The 21,701-nt window shown below is 49.9% G+C and overlaps 1 protein-coding gene across 11 annotated transcripts in view; it reads right to left on the reverse strand.

Moving 5' to 3' along the window:
- RERE (arginine-glutamic acid dipeptide repeats) overlaps window positions 1–21,701 on the reverse strand; it is a 146,334-nt gene that overhangs the window by 70,170 nt on the left and 54,463 nt on the right. For 6 of the 11 annotated variants that reach the window (XM_081341068.1, XM_081341069.1, XM_081341073.1 and 3 more), the window contains exons 2-4: window positions 21,397–21,662; window positions 11,556–12,008; window positions 386–456 (exon numbers count right to left, since the gene is read on the reverse strand). In XM_081341068.1, coding sequence (XP_081197194.1) covers window positions 386–456; window positions 11,556–11,862 — 378 coding nt within the window. In that variant the 5' untranslated portion in view covers window positions 11,863–12,008; window positions 21,397–21,662. Of the gene's footprint in view, window positions 1–385; window positions 457–11,555; window positions 14,565–21,396; window positions 21,663–21,701 lie in introns of those variants that run through there. The other 5 variants (XM_081341064.1, XM_081341067.1, XM_081341074.1 and 2 more) reach the window with 4 other exon arrangements.

The following is a 21,701-nucleotide window of genomic DNA, read 5'->3' on the forward strand; positions in this document are numbered from 1 at the left end:
AGAGATGGATATAGATAAGATAGAGATGAATAGAGATGAATGGAGATAATAGATAGATAGATAACTGGCAAAACCAGCTCAGAGAATATGCATTTGACCATGCATGGCAACCTGGCAAGTCACCTGGAGGGAAATTCATGCAGGATATGATTAGCCACGGCTAATTAGCCAGATAATTCACATTAATACTCCAAGAGGCGGCGCGCTGGCCCCTGTAATCCATCAAGCAAACCGGCCATTGACCTCACCGTGTCCCAAACTGTACCACTAACACCGATCACAGGCTGGCATTCGCAGCGGCCGAGGGGGTGTGTGTCTCGGCCCAGGGAAATGTGACACTCAAGAAGAGAGAAAGGCAAAACAAGGGAGAAATGTTGCCGCTTACCAGTTTGAAGTCTTGAATGCTGCAGATGAAATAGGGGGTGTTCGGCCGACGGCTCTCGATATACACGCAATCTTGAAGGGGGACAAAAAAGGTAGAATTTCTCAGCCTTGGGTAAAGTGATGGAGAGTCCTCAGCGCAACACAGAACGGCAGAGGGTGGCAACAAACAATGGTCTGGACAGACACACACACTCTCTCTCTCTCTCTCACACACACACACACACACACACACACACACACTCCGAAGAAAGGAAGGAGATTGAAGAGCAATGATAAAAGAGAATATTTGTAACTCGGGGTTAAACTGTGGGGTCCCTGGTGCTCTCTGAGCTTGGTGGTTTTCTTGCAGATGTTTCAAGACCCAACTAAGTAACAGCATCACTGCTAGAAAGGAGTGGGGGGGAGGAGGAGGAGGAAGAGGACTACGGTGAGGCTTTCTTGCAGACATTTCAGTAAAAAAACTAGGTAACAGCATCAGGAGGAGGAGGAGGAGGAGGAGGAGGAGGAGGAGGAGAACTACGGGGGTCCTTCGTGCTCTCTGAGCCTGGCGGTTTTTCTGCACACATTTTTATTACCCAACTAGGTAAAATCACCAGTGCCAATTTCCCAAGAGCAATGTGGTCTTTCCCCAAGCAATTGTTCAAAGTTGGACTTGAACTTCAGCCACAGCAAACCCACCGCTCCTCTTGCCCTGTTTTTCCAAGGCAAGCTGCGCTTTCTTCTCTGGGCACGCCATCCGCCTGGTGGGCTTTTCGTCCCCCAGAAACAAATTCCTGGAAGATCTAGAAGCTTGACAAATCCGCTCTGGCTCCCCTGAGGTACCCCGGTACCGCTAACCCCAAAATCGATGACTCAATCTGCTTGGGTGAATGGGGGTGGCGGGCGGGAGAAGATAGTTTAAAGATGAGCGCTAGCAAACCGCGGCTTTTCAGCAAAGCTATTTGTGGTTGCTGCTTTTATTTTTTTTTTATTTGGTTTAAACGGAGGTTTCAACAACCCATGGAGATGAAAAATGTTAAAGATGAATTCACGGGCTAGCACCTGGAGGCATTATTTGCAATTCACAGATCCGGGTGAACCAAAGCAGCTCTGCTCTCTGCATTTGGGAGAGCGAGCCAATCCGAAGGCAATCCCGGAGCTTTTACGACTCTCGTTTCCTCAGATCCAGGAAAAGCTCTACCAGCTGTTGGATCACCTAACATCTGTGAACTCTTAAGAGGCTTGGGAGGGGAAGCAGAGAATCAAGAAGGGCCCCCTGAGAATCGGGGAAATCGGGAGAACAAATCTCTGCAAACAATGCCTGCCAAGCAACGATAACGTTTACTCTATGCCAGGGGTGTCAAACTCAATTTCATTGAGGGCCGCATCAGCATTGCCGTTGCCCTCAAGGGGCCGGGTGCGTATGGCCAGGGTGGGCGTGGCCTACTGGGTGGGCATGGCTAGAGTGCGTATGGCCTACTGGGTGGGCATGGCCAGCTCTACCTCGTTCGCATCGAGGGTGCCTATGGGGAGCCTGGGCAGGAGTGGGACAGATCTGGGGGTCTCTGGCAGGAGGAGGGTCTCTGGGCCAGGGCCAAGGCAGTGGGGGCCGTTCCCTCACTGTTTCCAGGATGGCTTCGCGGGCCGCATGAAACCACTTCACCGGCCGGATCTGGCCCCCCGGCCTTGTGTTTGGCATCTCTGCTCTATGCTTTGGGCTCAGAGCCGGGTCCAAAAGGTCCCTTAGTCATATCCTAAACACTTTCTTTTTTAAAAAGAAAAGAAATAAAGCCACCGGGAAACCATTCTATCCAGATGCATCTATGCACTAAAGCATCTTTAGTCCCTTTTGCTATTGCAGTTTTCAGAATAAAAGAATAACAAGAGCTGGGAGGGACCTTGGAGGTCTTCTAGTCCAACCCCCTGCTCAGGCAGGAAACCTGTACCATTTCAGACAAGTCGTTGTCCCGTCTCTTCTTAAAAGCCTCCCGTGATGGGGCACCCACAGCTCCTGGAGGCAAGGAGTTCCACCGCTTAATTCTTCTCAACGTGAGGAAGTTTCTCCTTAGTTCCAGGTTGCTTCTCTCCTTGATGCGTTTCCATCCCTTGGTTCTCGTTTTGCCTTCTGATGCTTTGGAGAATAGGTTGCCCCCCCCCATCTCCTTTGGGGCAGCCCCTGAGATATTGGAAGATTGCTATCATGTCACCCCAAGTCCTTCTTTTTGCTAGGCGGGTGGCTTTTGCGGGGAGACCGAGAACGGGTCCGATCCAGGGAATCCGGTTGTAGACCTCTTGGGGGGGAAAAAAAGAGATCTCTTTTAAAAAAAAAAGAGATCTGTATCTAAGTTGCTGCTCTTCATTTCCTCAGCCTGCACTGATGTTGTTACCTAGTTGGGTCATGAAACGTCTGCAAGAAAACCACCAAGCTCGGAGAGCACCACGGATGCCACGGATTAGAGAGTTGCCCTATCTGACCTTTTCCAGGCAACTTCAGCCGAGAGGAACCCAGCCAAAAACTTGCAATCTGCTTTCGATGTCCTCCGCTGAACTCCGGCACTGGAGTCTTATCTATTTCTGATCTCCATCAGGAAGTGGGGAGGTCATTTTTTTTTTCCTTTGGGAAAGAAAGCGGGTGGGGGGGGGCAATCTTTCAAAGCCCGGGAAGCTCCAGAGTTGGTGCAATCCAATTATGTGCCTGGCAGGATGCAGGCCGCTGTTAACCATGTAAGCTTGCCTCTTCCAAAGGGATCATGTGGTGAGCTCTCCGTGGGGGGCCTTTTCTTCCAGGGGAGACACACACACACACACACACACACACACACACACACACACACACACAAAAAGCCTGCCTTGAAAACCATCCCTGGGCGCTGTGTATAACCCCCCTGCTGGCAAGTCACACCTTCGGGTTTCCGAGTTGAGCTAAAAAAAAAAAAAGCTTCCTCAGTTGTGTTACCGTCTTCACAACTTTGCCAGGGTCTTCTCCCTCCTTTTGCTGGCTTGCAGGCTAATAATGCAACCAAAGAAGGAGGGGATTTGCATGGCCTTTGCACTTCGGCCGATGTCTCCCATTTGGGCCATTTTTTAATTTTTTGGGGGGTGGGCGCAACTCCCAAGAGCAGACATAGCCTATTTTAGAATGTCCTGGAAATAATCATGGATCTCCGCAAATGCCTTTTTTTATTATCAGGCAAACGACAAAAAGTCCTTTCACGAAGATAGGAGAGAGAGAGAGAAAGAGAAGAAAGACAGAGAGAGAGAAGAAAGAGAGGAGAGAGAGGAGAGAGAAAGGAGAGAATAGAGAGAAGAAAGAGAGAGGAGAGAGAGAGAGAGAGAGGAGAAGAGAGAGGAGAGGAGAAAGGAGAGAAGAAAGAGAAGAAAGAGAGAGAGAGAAGAAAGAGAGAGGAGAGAGAGAGAAGAGAAGGGAGAGGAGAGGAGAAAGGAGAGAAGAGAAGAAAGAGAGAGAGAAGAGAGAGAAGAAAGAGAGAGGAGGGGGGGAGGTTTAAGTGCACCTTTTGGCCACCGTGCACCGTGGCGAGGCCAGCAAAATTCCATTTATCAAGACCCTTGGAAGGGCTCGAGGCAATTAACTTTATCTGGAGCTGCCGTTAATAGCAAAAATAACGAAAGCATCTCGTCTTGGCATGTTAGGAACAGGCTCTTCTTAAGTGCCACATTCTGTCAATATGTATTTTAATTTATCGGCAAAAAGGTCTCAACCCCCTCACGCGTCTCCCCTACGCGGTGCCTGCCCTCGGCCCTGCCCAACCTTTGCCAGGGTGAAGATGCCAGTCAGAGGCAGGGAGGGAGCAGGCTACAAAGGCGAGGCAGGACGGTGGTGGGACACGGGGCTAGAAAAACCAAGAGGCCAGAGAGGCAGCGAACGGGCTGGATTTCAAAGGAGAACCTAACGTCACATCTGACCTGGGACCATAGTTCAAATCTTTCACCCTCCCATCAACACTGAATCCCCAAATCTAATCAGTTACATGTTAAGGAGAGAAAGAGAGAGAAAACACGTTTCTCCTTTCTTTCTTTCTTTCTCTCTCGTTCTTTTTCTCTTTTCTTTCTTTTCCTCCCTCCCTCCCTTCCTATCCCCTTTCCCTCCCTCTCCCTTCCCCTCTTCCTCCCTCCCCCTTCCTTCCTTCCCTCCCTCCCTCCCCTCCTGGATGACAAAGATGGCAGCCCTACCCCTTAAAAGACCTTGGCAAGCCCTAGCCGTTTTCAGCAGGAGGAGGAGGAGGAGGAGGAGGAGCGACGCTGGGCTGTGTTGGGCTGGGAAATCCGGGCAGGGCTAATGGGAGGGGGAGTGCCTGCAGGATGACAGGTGAGGGGGGGAAATTTCCCCCCTCCCTCCCCGCCTCCTCCATCGCTTGACAGCAAACAAATCACCGGTCTGATCTTTTCCTGCGCTGCTTCCTGCCAAGCAGGTTTCTAGCCAAGCGGCTGCTGCTGCAGGCTCGTCAAGGAATCGCTGCCTGGGGTACCCCCCCACCCCACCCTCCACGCTCCCCCCAAGCCCCAAAGGGCCCCTCCCCACTTGCCTTGAAAGACCCTAGGCCAGGCCAGGCAGCGGGCTCTCGCTTTCCCCAAACGGTTGTTATTATTGTTATCATTATTATCATTATTATTATTATTATTATAAACCGCTCTTCTGGAGAATCCATTTTCTTTCAAGGGGGCTGGCGGCGGTGGGGCTGCTGCCGCCGCCGCCGCTTGATGGACTGTCAGTATAATTTAGATTTCATCAATTTGGGCTCATTCAAGCCTAGCTCCTGATTGTACAGTAAATGGAACATATTTCTATTCAACAAAATTAACGGCGGTTAATTCTCCTCTGGAACAGAGGCGTTTCTTCCCCCCCCCCCCACCCTCCGTTTCACCCAAGCTACACTTCTTTGCTTCCTGCATCACGTTACACGATTTCCCCCCGGTTCCAATTATTTCCTTCTACACTTTCCCTCCATGCCAGCTTTTCTTTTTCTTTTCTTTTTTTGTTTTGCTTTCCTTCTTTTAAGTAAGCCTCCAGTTGCAAAGCCGATGGGTATTTTGATCTGGGGGGGGGGGGGGGAGAACCATTCCCAGTTCTGACATCAGGTGTGCAACCTTCCCGAGAAGGGCGGATGGATGAGAAGAGAGAAGGACAGGCGGAGGAGAAAACCTTAACAGCACCCAACCCCCAGCCCGGCCCGGCCTGCGGGTGCTTTTCCCCTCACGAAAAGCTAAAAAAAAGAGAGAGAGAGAGAGAGAGAGAGAGAAATCAGTCTGTAAATAACAAATAACGGGCGACGACGGCCCTGCCGAGTTGGAAGATGAGCACAAGACCCTGTAAAACAGTCTGAATCCCCATTTTCCCCTAAGGCACCTTGGGGTGGTGGTGGTGGGGGGGAAAAGGACTACATTTCCCAGAATTCCTCAGCATCAGAAGGAAACCCCAAGATGCAAGACGATAGCAGGGAAGGGACACCTGTCCAGACGCTGACCCGGAAGCAAAAGCTTCCGCGTGAAAGGTGAATTAGATGCCGGGGCTATTTGTCTCCTTCTAACGTGGCTTAATAACCAAGACAGCAGAGACCCCCCCCCCCGCCCACGGCCCAGTCCCAGGGCTGCCCCTTCTCCTTCCAGCTCGGCCTTCACCGAGCCCATTTGTCTTCCACCTCCTGGGCACTAGGTGCAAAAGAGCCGTCGTCGGCAGCAGCTGCGGAACCCAAGGGCGGCTCTCCATGCATCTCCAGAAGAGCGGAGAGGAGAGGAGAGGGGTGGGCCAGGGCAGAATTCGCAGCCGGACCTCCTCCTTGGCCATCCTGGATTCCCCCCCCCCTGGCCAAATGAGGAAAGCGCTTCCCGCCAGGCTGTAGGGGTAAAATAAGCTGCTTCTCCTGGCTGGCCAGAAGGCACGCTGGGCCTCGGTTGCTCTCCCCGGCAATTGAGTGCGCCTCTTCAGCCGTTTTCCACCCATCAACCCAGCATTTTTACAATCAAGTCCCCGGAACCTTTCAACCAGGCATTTGTGCTTAAAAGGTATAACAGCTACTTGGCTTTCTAAGCTAGATGTGTGTGTGTGTGTGTGTGTGTGGGCACTTCCCCCCCCCTAGTACTCTTTAAGTCATAAATGGAATCTGACACACATTCTGTAAAAGAAACGAAGAAAGAGGCTTATAATCCTCTCCATGTCGCCCTCTAAACTCTTAGCTGTCTTTCTCGGAAAGAGAGAAAAATTCTAAGATCTGAAAGTTGGTCTAGACAATGATGGCATGGGAGGGAGGGAGGGAGGGAGGAAGGCAGGAAGGAAGGGATAGAGGGAGGAAGGAAGGAAGGGATAGAGGGAGGGAGGGAGAGGAAGGAAGGAAGGGATAGAGGGAGGAAGGAAGGAAGGAGGGAGGGAGGGAGGGAGGGAGGGAGGAAGGCAGGGATAGAGGGAGGAAGGAAGGAAGGAAGGGATAGAGGGAGGGAGGGAGGGAGAGGAAGGAAGGAAGGGATAGAGGGAGGAAGGAAGGAGGGAGGGAGGGAGGGAGGGAGGGAGGGAGGGAGGAAGGAAAAGGAAGGGAGGGAGAAAGGAAGGGAGGGAGGGAGGGAGGGAGAGGAAGGAAGGAAGGAGGGAGGGAGGGAGGGAGGGAGGAAGGAAAAGGAAGGGAGGGAGGGAGGGAGGAAGGAAAAGGAAGGGAGGGAGAAAGGGAGGGAGGGAGGGAGGGAGAGGGAGGGAGGAATGGAAGAAGGAAGAGAGGGAGGGAGGGAGGGAGGGAGGGAGGAAGGAAAAGGAAGGGAGGGAGGGAGAGGAAGGAAGGAAGGAGGGAGGGAGGGAGGGAGGAAGGGAGGAATGGAAGAAGGAAGGAAAGGAGGGAGGGAGGAAGGGAGGGAGAGGGAGGGAGGGAGGGATGGAAGAAGGAAGGAAAGGAGGGAGGAAGGGAGGAAGGGAGGGAGGAATGGAAGAAGGAAGGAAAGGAGGGAGGAAGGGAGGGAGAGAGGGAGGGAGGGAGGGAGGAAGGAAAAGGAAGGGAGGGAGGGAGGGAGGTAGGAAGGTTGGTTGGTCTAAAGACTAAGCAATAAGCTATGATTCTGAGGATAACATTCACTGCCACTCATGGACTCGAACTCAGGTCTTGCCCGGAAGAGAGGAGGCTGCTGTGGGGGTTGAGACAGACAGTCCTTCAGGAATCAAAGGATTCCCCCAGGACTGTCTGATCAAGAGGCTTTCCGGATCAACCCTCCAGACGGTTCTGCAAACTGGATTCTTTCCCCGGGATTCTGCTTTTTTTGCTTCTTTTTTTTTTAAGTGTAAATGAAAAAGATCCCGTGCAAATGGTTTAGAAAGTCGAAAGCGATGGTGGTTTTTAAGGCTCGACCTCCATTTATCAGTCTTTAAGAGCGGCACCATCTGTCAGGCAAGAACAGCTGCGCCATATTTTAGAAGCCAGAACAACGCCTGCCACATTCGCCGCTAAGGGAGGCGGAGGCGAAGGGAGAGGAGGTAGCCGTTTCCACCTTATCATGCTCCCTTGGGGCTGCCGGCAAGAGGCCACTAACCACGGCTTGGCTACCAGGATTAAAAGCCAAGGCGGTGGCTCTCTCTCTCTCTCTCTCTCTCTCTAAGGAGGAGCAGCACGTCACCCTCACATCGCCCTGCCTTCCACCTGCAGCGTTGCAAAAAGCGACAGGAGAGGCACATTCCCTTCTCTGGAAGCCAGGCGCTGGGAGACGCAGCGTGCCGCTTTGCAGAGCTTCCCCCTCGAGGCCAGGCCAAGCCTTTGCCTTCGGAAAGGCTTCTGGTGCAGCGCTACAAGGCTGCTTTCCGTGCTTCAATCCCCAGGGGCTTCCAGGCTGGGCTGGGAGAGACTACTAGGGGCGGTCCTAGAACGCTGGGCTACATGACGGCCGGAGAACTGGGGGGGATGAGCCTGGTAGGAAATGCCTGGACCCGACAGTGCTCCTCCTTCCCCTCTTCTTCCTACTCCTCCCCGTTATCCTTCTGCTGCAGTCCGCAAACCCCACTCCCTTCTAGCCCTGGTGACGTTACCTGGCTTGCCGATAAAATGTCCACCCAGCTCAGAGAGCACCAAGGACCCCACAGTCCTCCTCTTCCTCCTCCTCCCCCCTCCTTCTTCTAGCACTGACGATGTTGCCTAGTTGGGTACTGAAACGTCTGCAAGGAAAGAACCACGTTCAGAGAGCGCCAAGGACCCCCACACAGTCCTCCTCCTCCTCCTCCTCTCCGCAAACCCCACTCCCTTCTAGCCCTGGTGACGTTACCTGGCTTGCCGATAAAACGTCCACCCAGCTCAGAGAGCACCAAGGACCCCGCCATCAAATACACTTGGCAAACGGCAGAACCCGGGCACAGAAGCCAGAGGAGCAGGCGGGGGGCGCTTTGGCATTCACGGACTGGATTAGACTACTTCTGTTGTCAGCAAGGCCATGGCTATTTAATTTCTCTTTCCCCCACCCCTTGTTGTCGTCCCCCCCCCCGTCCCCTCCTCCTCTGCCTTTGAGTCTTTTGCTTTCCCTCTGTAATTCTGGCCCGCTTGCTTCTCTCAGCTGGCGAAGCTGTCAGAACAAATAGCGGGCAATATATGGGGGCTAGGCAAACACATGGGTCAATGTCAAACAGAAGCCAATCGCTCCCAGGCCGAAAGCCAAAAAAAAAAAGGGCGAGCTTTTCAATTTCGCTCACGTCCTCCAATCTAAATAGCGTTAGGCCTCGGCAAATCTCTCCCCCTTTGCTCGATCCATCGCCTTTTTCTTTTCAATCGCGGGCCCTCCTCTTCTCCTCCTCCTCCTGTTTTTCCCTTCTTTTTGCACAAACATTCGCACCTTCCCTCCCCTCTTTTTCTTTTTCCGCACAAACACGCAGCAGCCCGTCAAAAGAGCAGATGGGGAATTGAGCGGGGAGCCTCAGCCACGGCGGATGGGGAAGGGGGGGGGGGGAAGAAAAAAAAAGCATCAATGTGTAATGATTATAAAGGGAACATTTAACAATTAATTGAGCCGGCAGAAGCTCAACCCTCCCGAGCTTCTTCGGATTTCAAGGGCTTGCTTGCTAAGCAAAAGGGCAGAGGAGCATTTCAACTGCACCCTAGGAGATCTCAGCCCAATTAAACTCCGGGTAAATAAAATAAAATAAAATCTGGCTCGCCTCCCTCGGCCGGGGATGCGAATGTGCTGGAGAGAGATGAGAAAAAGGGGGAAAAATAAATAAACATAAGAGATAAACCGAAGGCCTTGTGTTGTTGTCATCTTGCTGCATTCACAGGTAGGGAAAGCTGTTCAATGCGATTCCAAAAGAAAAAAAGGAGAGAAAATAAAGGTGCAAGACAAGAGGACGGAGGCGACAAAATGACAAGCCTTTTATCGCTCTGCTGGTCCAAGCAGGTTAAGCAGGAACGTTGCCACACAGGTGTGAGAGAGGGGGAACAAAGCCCACTCCTCTGGGCCCAGCATGTGGGTCACTGCCAAGGCTAGCAGGTTTCCCCCGTGCAAAAGATTGCACACCCAGGGCACACCATCTCCAGTGCCAATTATGCTGCACAAGCGAACCGCAGGTCCGGCTCTTTGCTTGCAGAAGCCTCGAGGCGGATGGCTGAGTTGGGAATCGGGTCCTCCGGCTTGCAAAAAAGAGGAGGGAAGCCCCGGGTTAACGTCCCAGATTTCCCTTTGGGGGAGCCTTTTCAACTCAAAAAGAAAAAAGAAAACAGGCAGACTTCGACAAGTCGCCCCAAGCTGCTGTGGGCAAGGAGAAAGGGGCAACCTTTAGCCCTGCCCTAGACGGCAGCTGATGGGTCCAGTTTAACGATCCACTTGCCTACCTGCAGATCGGCAGGCAAGTCCAATCTTTTGTGGAACGTTAATTGGCCTGGCTTTATTTTACAAAGCGGATTCTGCATCTGGGACTCCCTACTTGGGTCACTCATCCGATCTGCAGGACAGAAGCAGCAACCTTATCTGACAAGGTAGAGGTGTGTGTGTGTGTGTGTGTGTGTGTGTGTGTGTGTGTGTGTGAGAGAGAGAGAGAGAGACAGACAGACAGACAGACAGACAGACAGACAGACAGACAGACAGACAGACAGACAGACAGACAGACGCAGATGGGATGCCTGCAGGACCTATTTATCTCCTCCTCAATCAGAGTTTGTGGATGTCAGCAACTTGAAAGTGGGAGGACTTCAACTCCCAGAATTCCTGAGGCTGGGGAATTCTGGGAGTCGAAGGCCGACAGGTCTCAAAAGGGGCTGAGATCCAGACACGCTGCCCTAGACTGAACCGCAGACCCATTTCTCGGGAGTGGATTCCTTTGCAGCCAGCGTTGGCTCACGTGGGAAGACGCCTGTAGACTTTGGGGGAATTCTCCAGGTTTGCAAAAGTCTTTCCAGGGAAATCTCCCCGGGAGGCCGAGCGTGTTCAAAGGGCCAAGAAGCCACTCTGCAACGTTTTGCAATATTCAGGGAGAACGGAGGCTTGACCTTAGCTATCTCGACTTTCAGTCCCCTAAAGACTCTCCGAACAAGTTGCAGCTTGGTCCGCTTTCCACTTAAAGGCTTCCAAAAGCCCTTCGGCCTCTCCGCTTCAGCCTTTCGGAGTCAAGTGCCTTTTTTTTCTTTTTTTTAAAACCTCTTGCTTTCTTCGGCTTACCATGTCTGGCTCTTTGCGTGATGCCGCTCACCCCAGAAGGGATTTGCCAGATTGATACGTATGTACTGAGGCATGTAAACAGCCACACACGCTTGGCTGCCGGTGTCAGCCAAGAACTTTTCATATCCATTTCTTTATCAAAAGTAAACCCAAAGCAGCTAGCCGAGAAGAAAATGGCAGGGAAGAAGAAAAAAAAACGCAGGCAAAACATACCGCTGCGCCTCTAAATGCCGAAAATACAAAAATTTCGAGCTATTAAATTCTGGCAATGCTATTAAATATCAAGCTAACGTTTCCCAGGGAAAGCCAAATTTTAGTGCTTCGCTAGAAAGAACGAAAGGTAGAAAGAACTAAGCGAAATTTCTTCTTCTTCCTCAAGGAAAAGAACAGCCCAGCTGCCTGTGGAAAAAGCATCTTTGAGAGGGTAACTAGGAAAATTGTGAGCTCCTGGGTTCAGGGACTCTCATTCACACAAACACACACACACAGAGAATGTGATATAAAAGTTGAGGATCTCTCTCTCTCTCTCTCCCTCTCTCTCTCTCTCTCTCTCTCTCTCTCTCACCCACCTCCAGGCCGGTAGACGACATCGTCCTCCGTGATGAACGAGGTGATCTCCCCGTTGTCCATCCTCTCGTAGCGGGACTTCTTCTTCGGAGGCTTCTTCTTGTTCTTCTTGCTGGACTCCTCGGTGGTGGCGCTGTTGTTGTCATTGTCCTCGTCTTCGCTGTGGTCACTCTCGGCGTAGTTCTTGGCCCCGCCCTCCAGGGTGCAGCTCCGACGGGGCCGCGAATTCTCGCTTTCCCGCGCCTTGTCCCGTTTGTCCCGATCCCGGTCCTTCTCTTTCTCTTTGTCCTTCTCTTTGTCCGCTGTCATGATGCGCCAGGTGCCTTCTTCCGTCCTCTCACGGCTCGGCCTCCGTGAAAGGTAGACAGTCAGCCTGGGCTTCAGTCTTCTGAATTTCGCACTCCACTCCAGGAAAAATTGGACCACGCCGGCAACCCCAGTGTTTTAAAAAGGTCCTGGAGAAGGAGAGAGACAAAGACCACGTTAGCCACCAGCCACGCCTTGGGCAACCTGCAAAATCTGTAAGATGGGCTCTGCGCGTGGCTGCCACTCAAACGCTCAGCCACGAGGGAATGGGACAACTTCTATTCTATTATATATCCTATTGGTTATTCTATTCTATTCTATTCTATTCTATTCTATTCTATTCTATTCATTCTATTCTATTCTATTCTATTCTATTCTATTCTATTCTATTCTATTCTATTCTATTCTATTCTATTCTATTCTTTCCTATTGCTTATTCTATTCTATTCTATTCTATTCTATTCTATTCTATTCTATTCTATTCTATTCTATTCTAATTTCCTATTGCCTATTCTATTCTATTCTATTCTATTCTATTCTATTCTATTCTATTCTATTCTATTCTTCCTTTCTGGAGTCCATGCAGTGGGGAGGTCCCACCCCCCACCCACCCCCAACATCCCCGATAATTCTTTGAAAGGAAACTTGGACTTCATCAAATGTTTTCTGAAGCAGGCTGGAAAGTTTAAAGGCGCTATTGTCTCGCTGCGCTCCTAGGAACAAAACTTGGTTGTTTTAAAAAAAAGCCACAGGAAAACAGACACCCTTGGGGTTAACTAAGCTTTCTGCTTCAAATTCAAATCTGGAGCCCAAAGGGAATATGTATTGCGGAACATACACTAATCTGCCACACATTTCTTTCTTTCTTTTTTTTTGAAATGTCCATGGAAAAACATCTGGGGAGACCAAAAGAAAAAAGAAAAAAGGCAGGGGGAGGATTTGCAACCGTCCCTTCCTGGGGAGCAAAACCGTGGCCGTCTTAACCAGCTCCATCAGACTGACCGCATCAACGCTTCCATGTGGGGGAAACGAGGTTTCATTTATGTCAATCGTTTTCTCCCTCTGAAGCTCAACCAGGCCATGGCTTTCTCCCACCACCACCACCCGCCAACCCCTCGGCCTCCAAGCTTGTGGACATATACCGGTAGTCCCCAACTTATAACCGTTCATAGTTACCATCCGATCCTAAGAAAAGCTTCAGCTCCTGTGTTTGCAACTAATAATCACCAGCCTGTCTTACAGGATTATTCAGAGAATTAGAATCCGAGCAAAGCCTTTTCTTTCTTTCTTTCTTTCTTTCTTTCTTTCTTTCTTTCTTTCTTTCTTTCTTTCTTTCTTTCTTTCTTTCTTTTTTTCTTTCTTTTTCTTTCTTTTGGAGGCTGGCTGATACCTGCAGGTAAGCCTCTACTGTCTAGACCAGGAGTGTGACTCTTGGACTTCAACTCCCAGAATTCCTGAGCCAGCATGGCTCAGCTTGGAAACCTCTCCCTTTCCCCTTAGCGTGGCTGGCTCAGGAATTCTGGGAGTTGAAGTCCACGAGTCACTAAAAAGAGCCAAGGTTGCCTACCCTTGGTCTATACCCTCCCTGGAAGAAACTCATTCTTCCGTGATCGGATCACAGATCCAGATCCTGATCCACAGATCCTCTGAGGCCTTTCGAAATGAGAGTCAGGCCCTGAATCCGAAGCCTTCTCCCAGGTAAAGGGGCTGGCGCGGTGCATCCTGTCGTATGAAGTCATAACGTGGTTTTGTTTGACTTTGGGCTCTGTGGGGATCCAGCCAGGATAGCTTACACTGCCTGCCTGCTATTTACAATCTGGATCAGACCTCCCCACTTTGTTTTGGAAACAGCTCTTCGGACAAACCAGAGCTTGGCAAGATGAGCAAACTCAGGCAGAGTATGATACGCACATTCTCTTTATCATGCGCGCACACACACACAAACCACAGATTGCAAATACAGCCACAGCTGCACAGAGGGAAGCTAGAGTTTTTTAAAAAAAAAAATAAAAAAAATAAAACTCTGCTGGGACAAAGAGATCCTACATCAGGGGTCCCTAATCCCTGGTCCGTGGACCAGTACCAGGCTGCAACATGCCAGCGACCGGTCCACACAAACAAGCAAATCCCCCATCCGCGGGACGCAGGCAGCACGCAAAACCGCGCACCCTCCGGTCCGCAGAAAAAAACCTCTGGCTTCGTTGCAATGGCGGAGGGAACGTCATGCAAGGGGGAGGCCTCGCTTCAGCTGGTGTAATAATCCTCACCGCGTGGCCCGCGATGTGACTAACTGGAGATGGGACTGGACTGGATAGCTTTCTGGAATCCACTTCGCCAGGATTCCTTGTGTAAATATGAAGAAAGAAAGCAGTTTCCAACGTCCAATCCTTCTGCAGACAGCTGGCCGGAGCAAAGCCCCTTCCTCCCTCCGTTCCCCACCAGAGCAGATGGCAGGATTTATCACCGGGATTAGACAAAATCTTTATTTGTCAAACCAGCAAGATAGGCCTAGAGAGAGGACAAGTGGCAGTAATGCCGCTGCACAGCGAGACGCCGTTTTCCAATTACGCACCGGGAGCATCAGTTACAACCCACAATACTGGCTGTTATGTCTAGAAGCGTAAAGAGAAAGGTTTCCAAAGTAAGAGCCTTGCTAAAGGGAGGCTAATTTGGGTTTGGTCAGTCCCTGGGTTGGGCTGGGGCAATACCTTGGGCGCTCCGTGGGAGGAAAGTACACAAACACAAACCTGCTCTGATTGAGATCCCCGAGTCAGCTGTCAAGCGTAACAGAAGAAGCCAAGTCCAGATCTTGTGGACTGCAATTCCAAAAATGAAACTCTTTTTAAGTTGGGAAAACGATGCAACGCGCAATTGTTGGGTCTGCATTGTGTCCTAAGCCCCTATGCCATTTCAGACAAATGGCTGTCCAGTCTCTTCTTAAAAACCTCCAAGGATGGAGCGCCCACAACTTCGGGAGGCAAGTCGTTCCACTGCTTCATTGTCCTTCCTGTCAGGAAATCTCCGCTAGCTCCCATTCCACCTTCTGTACGTTCCTGCATGCCATTTGCTAAACCTTCTCACACACCTGAATGTGAAGCCCATTTGCCCCCCCCCCCCGTTTCCCAGCTGTTGCGATGTGTTAAGCACCCCGACTGCTTCAGCTGTAATTGCACCCGCAACGTTATGGAGCCCATAAAAGTTTTTAAAAAAATATTCAAGTCAATGATTTGGGTTGCTGCTGAGGAAGTGTTTTCGGAAGTGAGCCGCGGTTGCTGCTGAGGAAGTGTTTTCGGAAGTGAGCCGCGCTAATGTATCACCCAGACTGCCAAGCAGACAGATGTTTAGGCAGATGTTGAAAGAGAGGATTAAGACAGCAGCAACGAATCCACATCCACTCGAGGGTGGGAGACCCTTACCGGGGCTGGCAAACATGATGGCTTACGTTTTTGCAGTCTATTCTATTCTATTCTATTCTATTCTATTCTATTCTATTCTATTCTATTCTATTCTATTCTATTCTATTCTATTCTATTCTATTCTATTCTATTCTATTCTATTCTATTCTATTCTATTCTATTCCATTCCATTCCATTCCATTCCATTCCATTCCATGCTAGACACTTACACAAAAAGGAAAAGAAATGGGACACACACACACACCCCAAGATAATTGCTCCCACTCCACTTGACAAGGAAGCAACCAACTTCAGATGCATGTCAAACACAGGTGCAAGAGGTATCTTACAGAAAATTATTCCACATTTGATGTCTAAGGGGGGGGGAAGACTGGAGCATAAACCCGTTCGTTGGATTTGTCCTAATTTTCTGGAACAAGGATTTTCCGTGAAGGAAACGAACTGAAGGAAGACACTGCAAAGAGACAAGGGGGGTGGGTGGGGTTGGAAGGAATTAAAACGGATAAGATTTCAAAAGGTGGGAAGGTCTGGCAGGGAACATCCTAAACGCCAGAAGCAGATGTCCCCGAAGACAAAATGTTCTGAGCATCTTAAACTGACGTTCCTGTTCTGCCAGGGCCCAAACAGAGCCGGGCACATCGCAATCGGGAGATCACAAGGGCTCCCAGTGATGTTGTGGTCACGCCAGCTCCGGCCAAAACATTCACAAGACCTTTCTTCCTCCCGGCTTCCTCCTGTAATCCCAAATCATTCTCCAAATCCATCTATTTATATATTTTCTGCTTCATTCCTTCGGTTACAGCTAATAAGTTTTTCCGTCTTGAAAGAATTAATTCCCACTTGGCAAAAATAACAAATTAAGAGTTGAATCGCCAACCGTATCCACGGCCCCACCTCCCTGGAATACAACTGCGTGATCTCCGGGCTGATCCTGCCTAATCTCTATAAAGCCACAGGAAGCGATCAAGAAGAATCCTGCCTCTGACACACTTCTCCAACTCAAAACTATTTTTAAAAAAAGTCTTTTTTTTTGAAAATCAAGCAATGGTTATTGGACATCTTGGGCACCAAAATAAAGACGATATTATTATTATTATTATTATTATTATTATTATTATTATTATTATTATTATTATTATTATTATTAAAGTGGTGCAGGATAACTTCCTGTTCATTGTATCCATATTTAAAAAAACAGACAGAGAGAGAGAAAAAGGAGGAAGGAAAGAGAAGGAGAAAGAGGGGGGGGAGAGAGAGAATGAGGAGAGAAAGAGAGAGGGAGGGAGGGAGAAGGAAGGAAGGGAGGAAAAGGGGGGAGGGGGGAGGGAGAGAGGGGCAGGGAGTAAAGAGAGAGAAGAGAGGGAGGGAAGGAGGGAGGAAAAGGAAGGAACAAACGACAGAGGGAAGGAGAGAGAGAGAATGAGAGAGGGAAGGAAGGAAAGAGAGAGGGGGAGAGGGAGGGAGAGAGAGAGAGAGAGAGAGAGAGAGAGAGAGAGAGAGAGAGAGAGAGATGGGAGAGCTAAAAATACAAAATTAAAGAACAGCAAGAGTCAATTCCCAGCCTCCTAAAACTGCTGAGTGACAGCCCAGTGGTAAGTTCCCAGGGCTTTAAAGCCAGTGGCAAGTTTCCAGCTCTCAAGATTTTGCATAGACAGAGGATCCAGGCTTTCAGTGAAATCACCAACCCGGGCTTCGGATCACCCCACCCGTTTGGTTGCTTCATGGGGACCTGAAAAATCGTCCTCTGGAAGCCTCGCTGGAAGAGCCTGCTTTATACTTCAGCAATTAAGACAGGAAACATAGGCAGCCTCTACCTCCTGCCTGGGCACTGATAGTCCTTGGCTTCCAGACATACGTTTAGTGACCATTCAAAGTTACGACGGCACTGAAAAAGCGACTTATGACCGGTCCTCACACTTACGACCTTTGCAACATCCCCTGTGATGTTGTGGCTAAAATTTGGACGCTTGGGAACTGGCTCATATTTATGATGGTTGTGTGTGTGTGTGTGTGTGTGTGTGTGTGTGTGTGTGTGTGTGTGTGCGACCATCCGACAAGCAACGGGGAAGCGCCAGAGTCACTGAACAACCGTGTTATTAACAACGGCCGCAATTCTCTTAACAACTGAGGCAAGAAAGGCCGTAAAATTGGGGCAGAACTCGCTAGCTTAGCAATGGAAATGTTGGGGTTCAAAGACGAGGAATTGCAAAACGCTCTGCAAATCGTTGTCGCGGAAGAATCAGCCACTTAGATCAGCGCCCCCCACCCCGCAAACCTTTTGGGCACCAGGGACCGGTTCCTTGGAGAGAGGTTTTTTTCCGCGGACCGCAGAGTGTGCGTGGTTTTGTGTGCTGCCTGCATGCCTGCGGATGGAGGGCTTTGCTTGTTTGTGCGGACCGGTCGCTGGCGTGCCGCGGCCCGCTACCGGTCCTCAAACCAGGGGTTGGGGACCCCTGACTTAAGACAACCTGGCTAGAGAAAGGACGGCGAGATGGACGGGCTCCACCGCCGACTCCCCGAGATTTCAGCGGATGGGAGGTGCCTAAAACCCACCTGGGCATCTTACGGAAAGAGAAGCACGGGTGGAAAATGTTTATAACCGATTCACCGTTAGAAATCTCCAAGCAGGGGAAAAAGGAGGAGAGCCAGCACACCTGTACGATTACAGAGGAACTGCTGCGTACGTCTCCTCCTCCTCCCGCTAATGCCCGCTAAGAGGTTTTACGCGCTCCTGGAGTCGGATCTTAACATTTAACGTGAAATCCAGCACAGACAAAAAATAAAAAAGTAAAATAAAAGCACTCGAGGCAACTGAGCACGTGGCGGAACTAAGACAGGAGCTTCTTCCTCCGGATTCCCTTCTCTGAAGGCCCTTCTCTCCTCCGACAAGCCAGACAGATAAATCTCTTAACAAGATTTGCATGGGTCGTGCGTTGCCCGCCTTAACGAACACAACCAGCCTCTGTGGAGGGCGGTTAAGTCTCACCCTGCAAAACAGACAGACAAGAGCCTTCAGCGCATGGCAGGTTTAAAAGGAGATGGGGATCCAGCTAATGCCAGGAAGAAGAGAGAAAGATTTGGGGGTGGGGGGTGGGGAGAAAGCAATGATCTAATTTACGTCAGGGTGGGAGAGAACGATCCAACGAAGTACGGCGGCGTAAGGCTGATTGAAGCCATTTTGACCCTCGGTTCCCACAGACTGTATCCACCTGCACGAGGAATAAGGTGGGGTCCTTGATGCTCACTTGAGCTTGGTGGCTTTCTTGCAGGCGTTTCATTACCCAACTAGAGAACATCATCAGGGCTAGAAGGGAGGGAGGAGGAGGAGGAGGACTGTGGAGTGCTTGGGGCTCTCTGAGTTTGGTTGTTTTTTTGTCGGCGGTTCATTACCCCAGCTAGGTAACATCATCAGTGCTAGCCGATGAAAGAAAATTAAGTGTAGTCAATTAGATACCAATGAACATACTTAATACTGATGATGTTACCTAGTTGGGTCATGAAACGTCTACAAGAAAACCACCCAGCTCAGTGATCACCAAGGACTTCACAGTCCTTCTCCCCCTCCTCCCTCACTCCACAAACCCCACTCCCTTCTAGCACTGATGATGTTACCTAGTTGGGCAATGCAACGTCTGCAGGAAAAAGCACCAAGCTCAGAGAGCACCAAGGACCCCACAGTTCAACTCTGAGCTATAAACATTCTCTCGTGTTGACGCTAAGAATCATCTCAGGAATGCCTCCTCTGTCCATTCAGACCTCGGAAAATCTATCTTTCCAGGCCATCTGACACACATTTGGGGCACAGATTTCCCTGGGGTTAAAAAAAAAACAAAACTCGCCTGCTAGACCATCTCAACGTCCTTGAAGAAAAGCAAGAAAAAGGTCTGAAAGTTTTTGGTTTTTTTGCAAACGCCATTAATGAAGGCCAGGTTATGCATGGGAAAGAAAGACGGCACTCTTGTCAATGCGGGTCATGTTCTAACAGGTTTTTGTGATTTTCTTTTTTAAAAAAACAAGGAGCATAACCACCACACACACACACACACACACACAAAATATGTCCAACTCAGATCCGCAAACTAGCCAATAATCGCACTTGGCAGACAGTGGCTGAAAAAGCAGCAAGAACGAAAATAACGTTTGCACAGAGTAGCAGTTCATCTATTCCGTGAAGAGAGAAAGAACGGCGTAGGTTGGCTGCTTATGCAGGACTCCGCAAACCGGAAAGCCTGGCAAAGGGTGGGCCACAATTCCCAAGGTCCCTGATCAGACCGGGGTTCGTGGCAGCAGCAGGAGCAGGGCAGGACCACAACCAGCTTCTCCTGACCCTCTCCAGATGTGTGAACTTCAATTCCCAGAATGCTCAGCGAAGGCCACGCTGGCTAGAGGTTCAGGGGAGATGGGAGCCCGCACATCTGTGTGACAAGAACCAGGCTGCAATATCTAGAGGAAAACAGAGCAGAGGAGGGAAGGGAAGAGAAGAGAAGCAGACAAATATTCTAAGGAGGAGAAAAATAAGAAGAGAGATTGTTATGCCAGTAAAAACTTAACACTTCCGGAAAAAGAACAAGCCGGTTATCCAAATTCTCGCAGAAGCCACTTTGGGCTTGGTTAAGTTCCCAGAAGTGGTTAGTCAAGCTTTGCCCACACCACTTTAGGCCGCTACAGGAGAACCAAATTCCTGGAAGTCCATCCATCGTGTCCCTGGGAGATAAAGGCCCACATTAACAGACTGATTTTAACATGCCTTCATTGTCTTTCCAGGCAACGGACACACAAACCAATTTTAAAATATCAGATTTCAAGGAAGACGGCTTGGAGACGTTGGTATTTGAATACAGATCTTTTTTTTTAACATTCATATCTTACTGTGTTTTTAATTTAGGTGAGATATTACTCAACGTTGTAAAGGCCGTGTATCAAATGCTGAATGCTACATCAATCAATCAATCAGCCAGGCAGGCAGGCAGGCAGCCACCCAGCAATTTCCAAATCAATCATGCTGAAAAAACTGACTACAACAGAGAGAGTCTGCATTTTTATTTTTCTTTAAGCAAGGCAGGAAAGCGAATAAATGCCAGATCTGCAGTGCTGGCCTTGCAGAATCATGCCGAGTTGAGTTGGAAGCGTGGGCCGACTCTTAAGCTCCTGTTAGGATCTTATCAACAAGGTGCTAGTCCTGCGGGCTTTCAAGGATTTGCTGAGAAGAATCTGGGCTCCTGTAAGATTTTCTCAAGCTAGGAGCGCGTCTTGGGCAAGACCTGGAGAGGAGAAGAAATCCCGCAGGCTCATTTGCTCCTCCTAGCAGCTCATAAAACCAGTAGACCGGGCCCTGGCAATGCCATGCACCAACTTTTCTCCTCCTCCGCATCCAGGTTTATCTAAGCACAAAACTTGAGCTGGTGGCGCAGAGGGCTTTAAATTTAATTCTGGGTGGGGAGGAGGGGTGCGCGCGCGCATGCACATAGCCAACACCCTGGAAGACAAGCTCAAGATCCGAAAAAACAGACCTTAATAGACTTGAACACCGGGCCCTATCTAACGAGGTGAAATTCAGCCTAGGTCAAAGCAAGGTTTGACACTTAGGCAAGGAAAGCCCGACAGTCTAGGTACAGACTAGGTGAAACATGGCTTAACGGCAGCAACTGGAAGAGAGATCTCGATTAGACCAGGGCTCTTCAACTTTATGCCTTGTGGACCTTCAACTCAGCATGGCTGGCTGAGGAATTCCGGGAGTTGAAGTCCACAAGTCATAACGTGGCCAAGGTTGGGGGACCTCTGCATTAGACAATTCTCCCTGCAAACTTCAGCCACCTTCACAAGGACCTTTTGGCATCTCCACACAACCCCAGGACGCCCTCCCCTAAAAAGGCCAGCCACTCTGCATAAACAGCTGGCAGTTGTCTGCCTGTGTGCAATATTGTAGAGGCGTTCTTCTCCGACCTGGCACACAAGCTATGGATACCCAAGGAATGTTTGCTAAGCTAGCCAGCGAGCTTTCCCACCCGCTTATTTGTCCTCTAAAAGGAAGCAAAAGTCTGCTACTTTGGGATGCAGAGGGCGACTTAAAGCCAGCAGTGCCCAGAATATTACACATCACACTTTTCACACTAAACTGTACCTTACTCTTACAGCAAACAAGCTTCGGTGGGACCTTGCGACAACACCACCCTTCACCTTTCCCTCTCCTCATCCGACACAAAGAGGTTTGCAGTAACATCAGAACGGAGCAAGGCGTAATTCCCAGGATAGGGACTCTCTGGCTTTGGAACAAGCCATGATTTCCAGCCACCACAGCTGGCTCATGTGAATCCTAGTGCCTGGCGGAGGGATTCTGGGAGTTGAAGTCCACAAGACAGAAGAGGGCCACGTTGGAAGACTCCTGTCCTAGAATGACAATAAGCAAACCCTTGTTTCTCCAGGATG

Source organism: Vipera berus, assembly GCF_964194415.1.
Source record: "Vipera berus genome assembly, chromosome: 17".
NCBI classification, from domain to species: Eukaryota; Metazoa; Chordata; class Lepidosauria; order Squamata; family Viperidae; genus Vipera; species Vipera berus.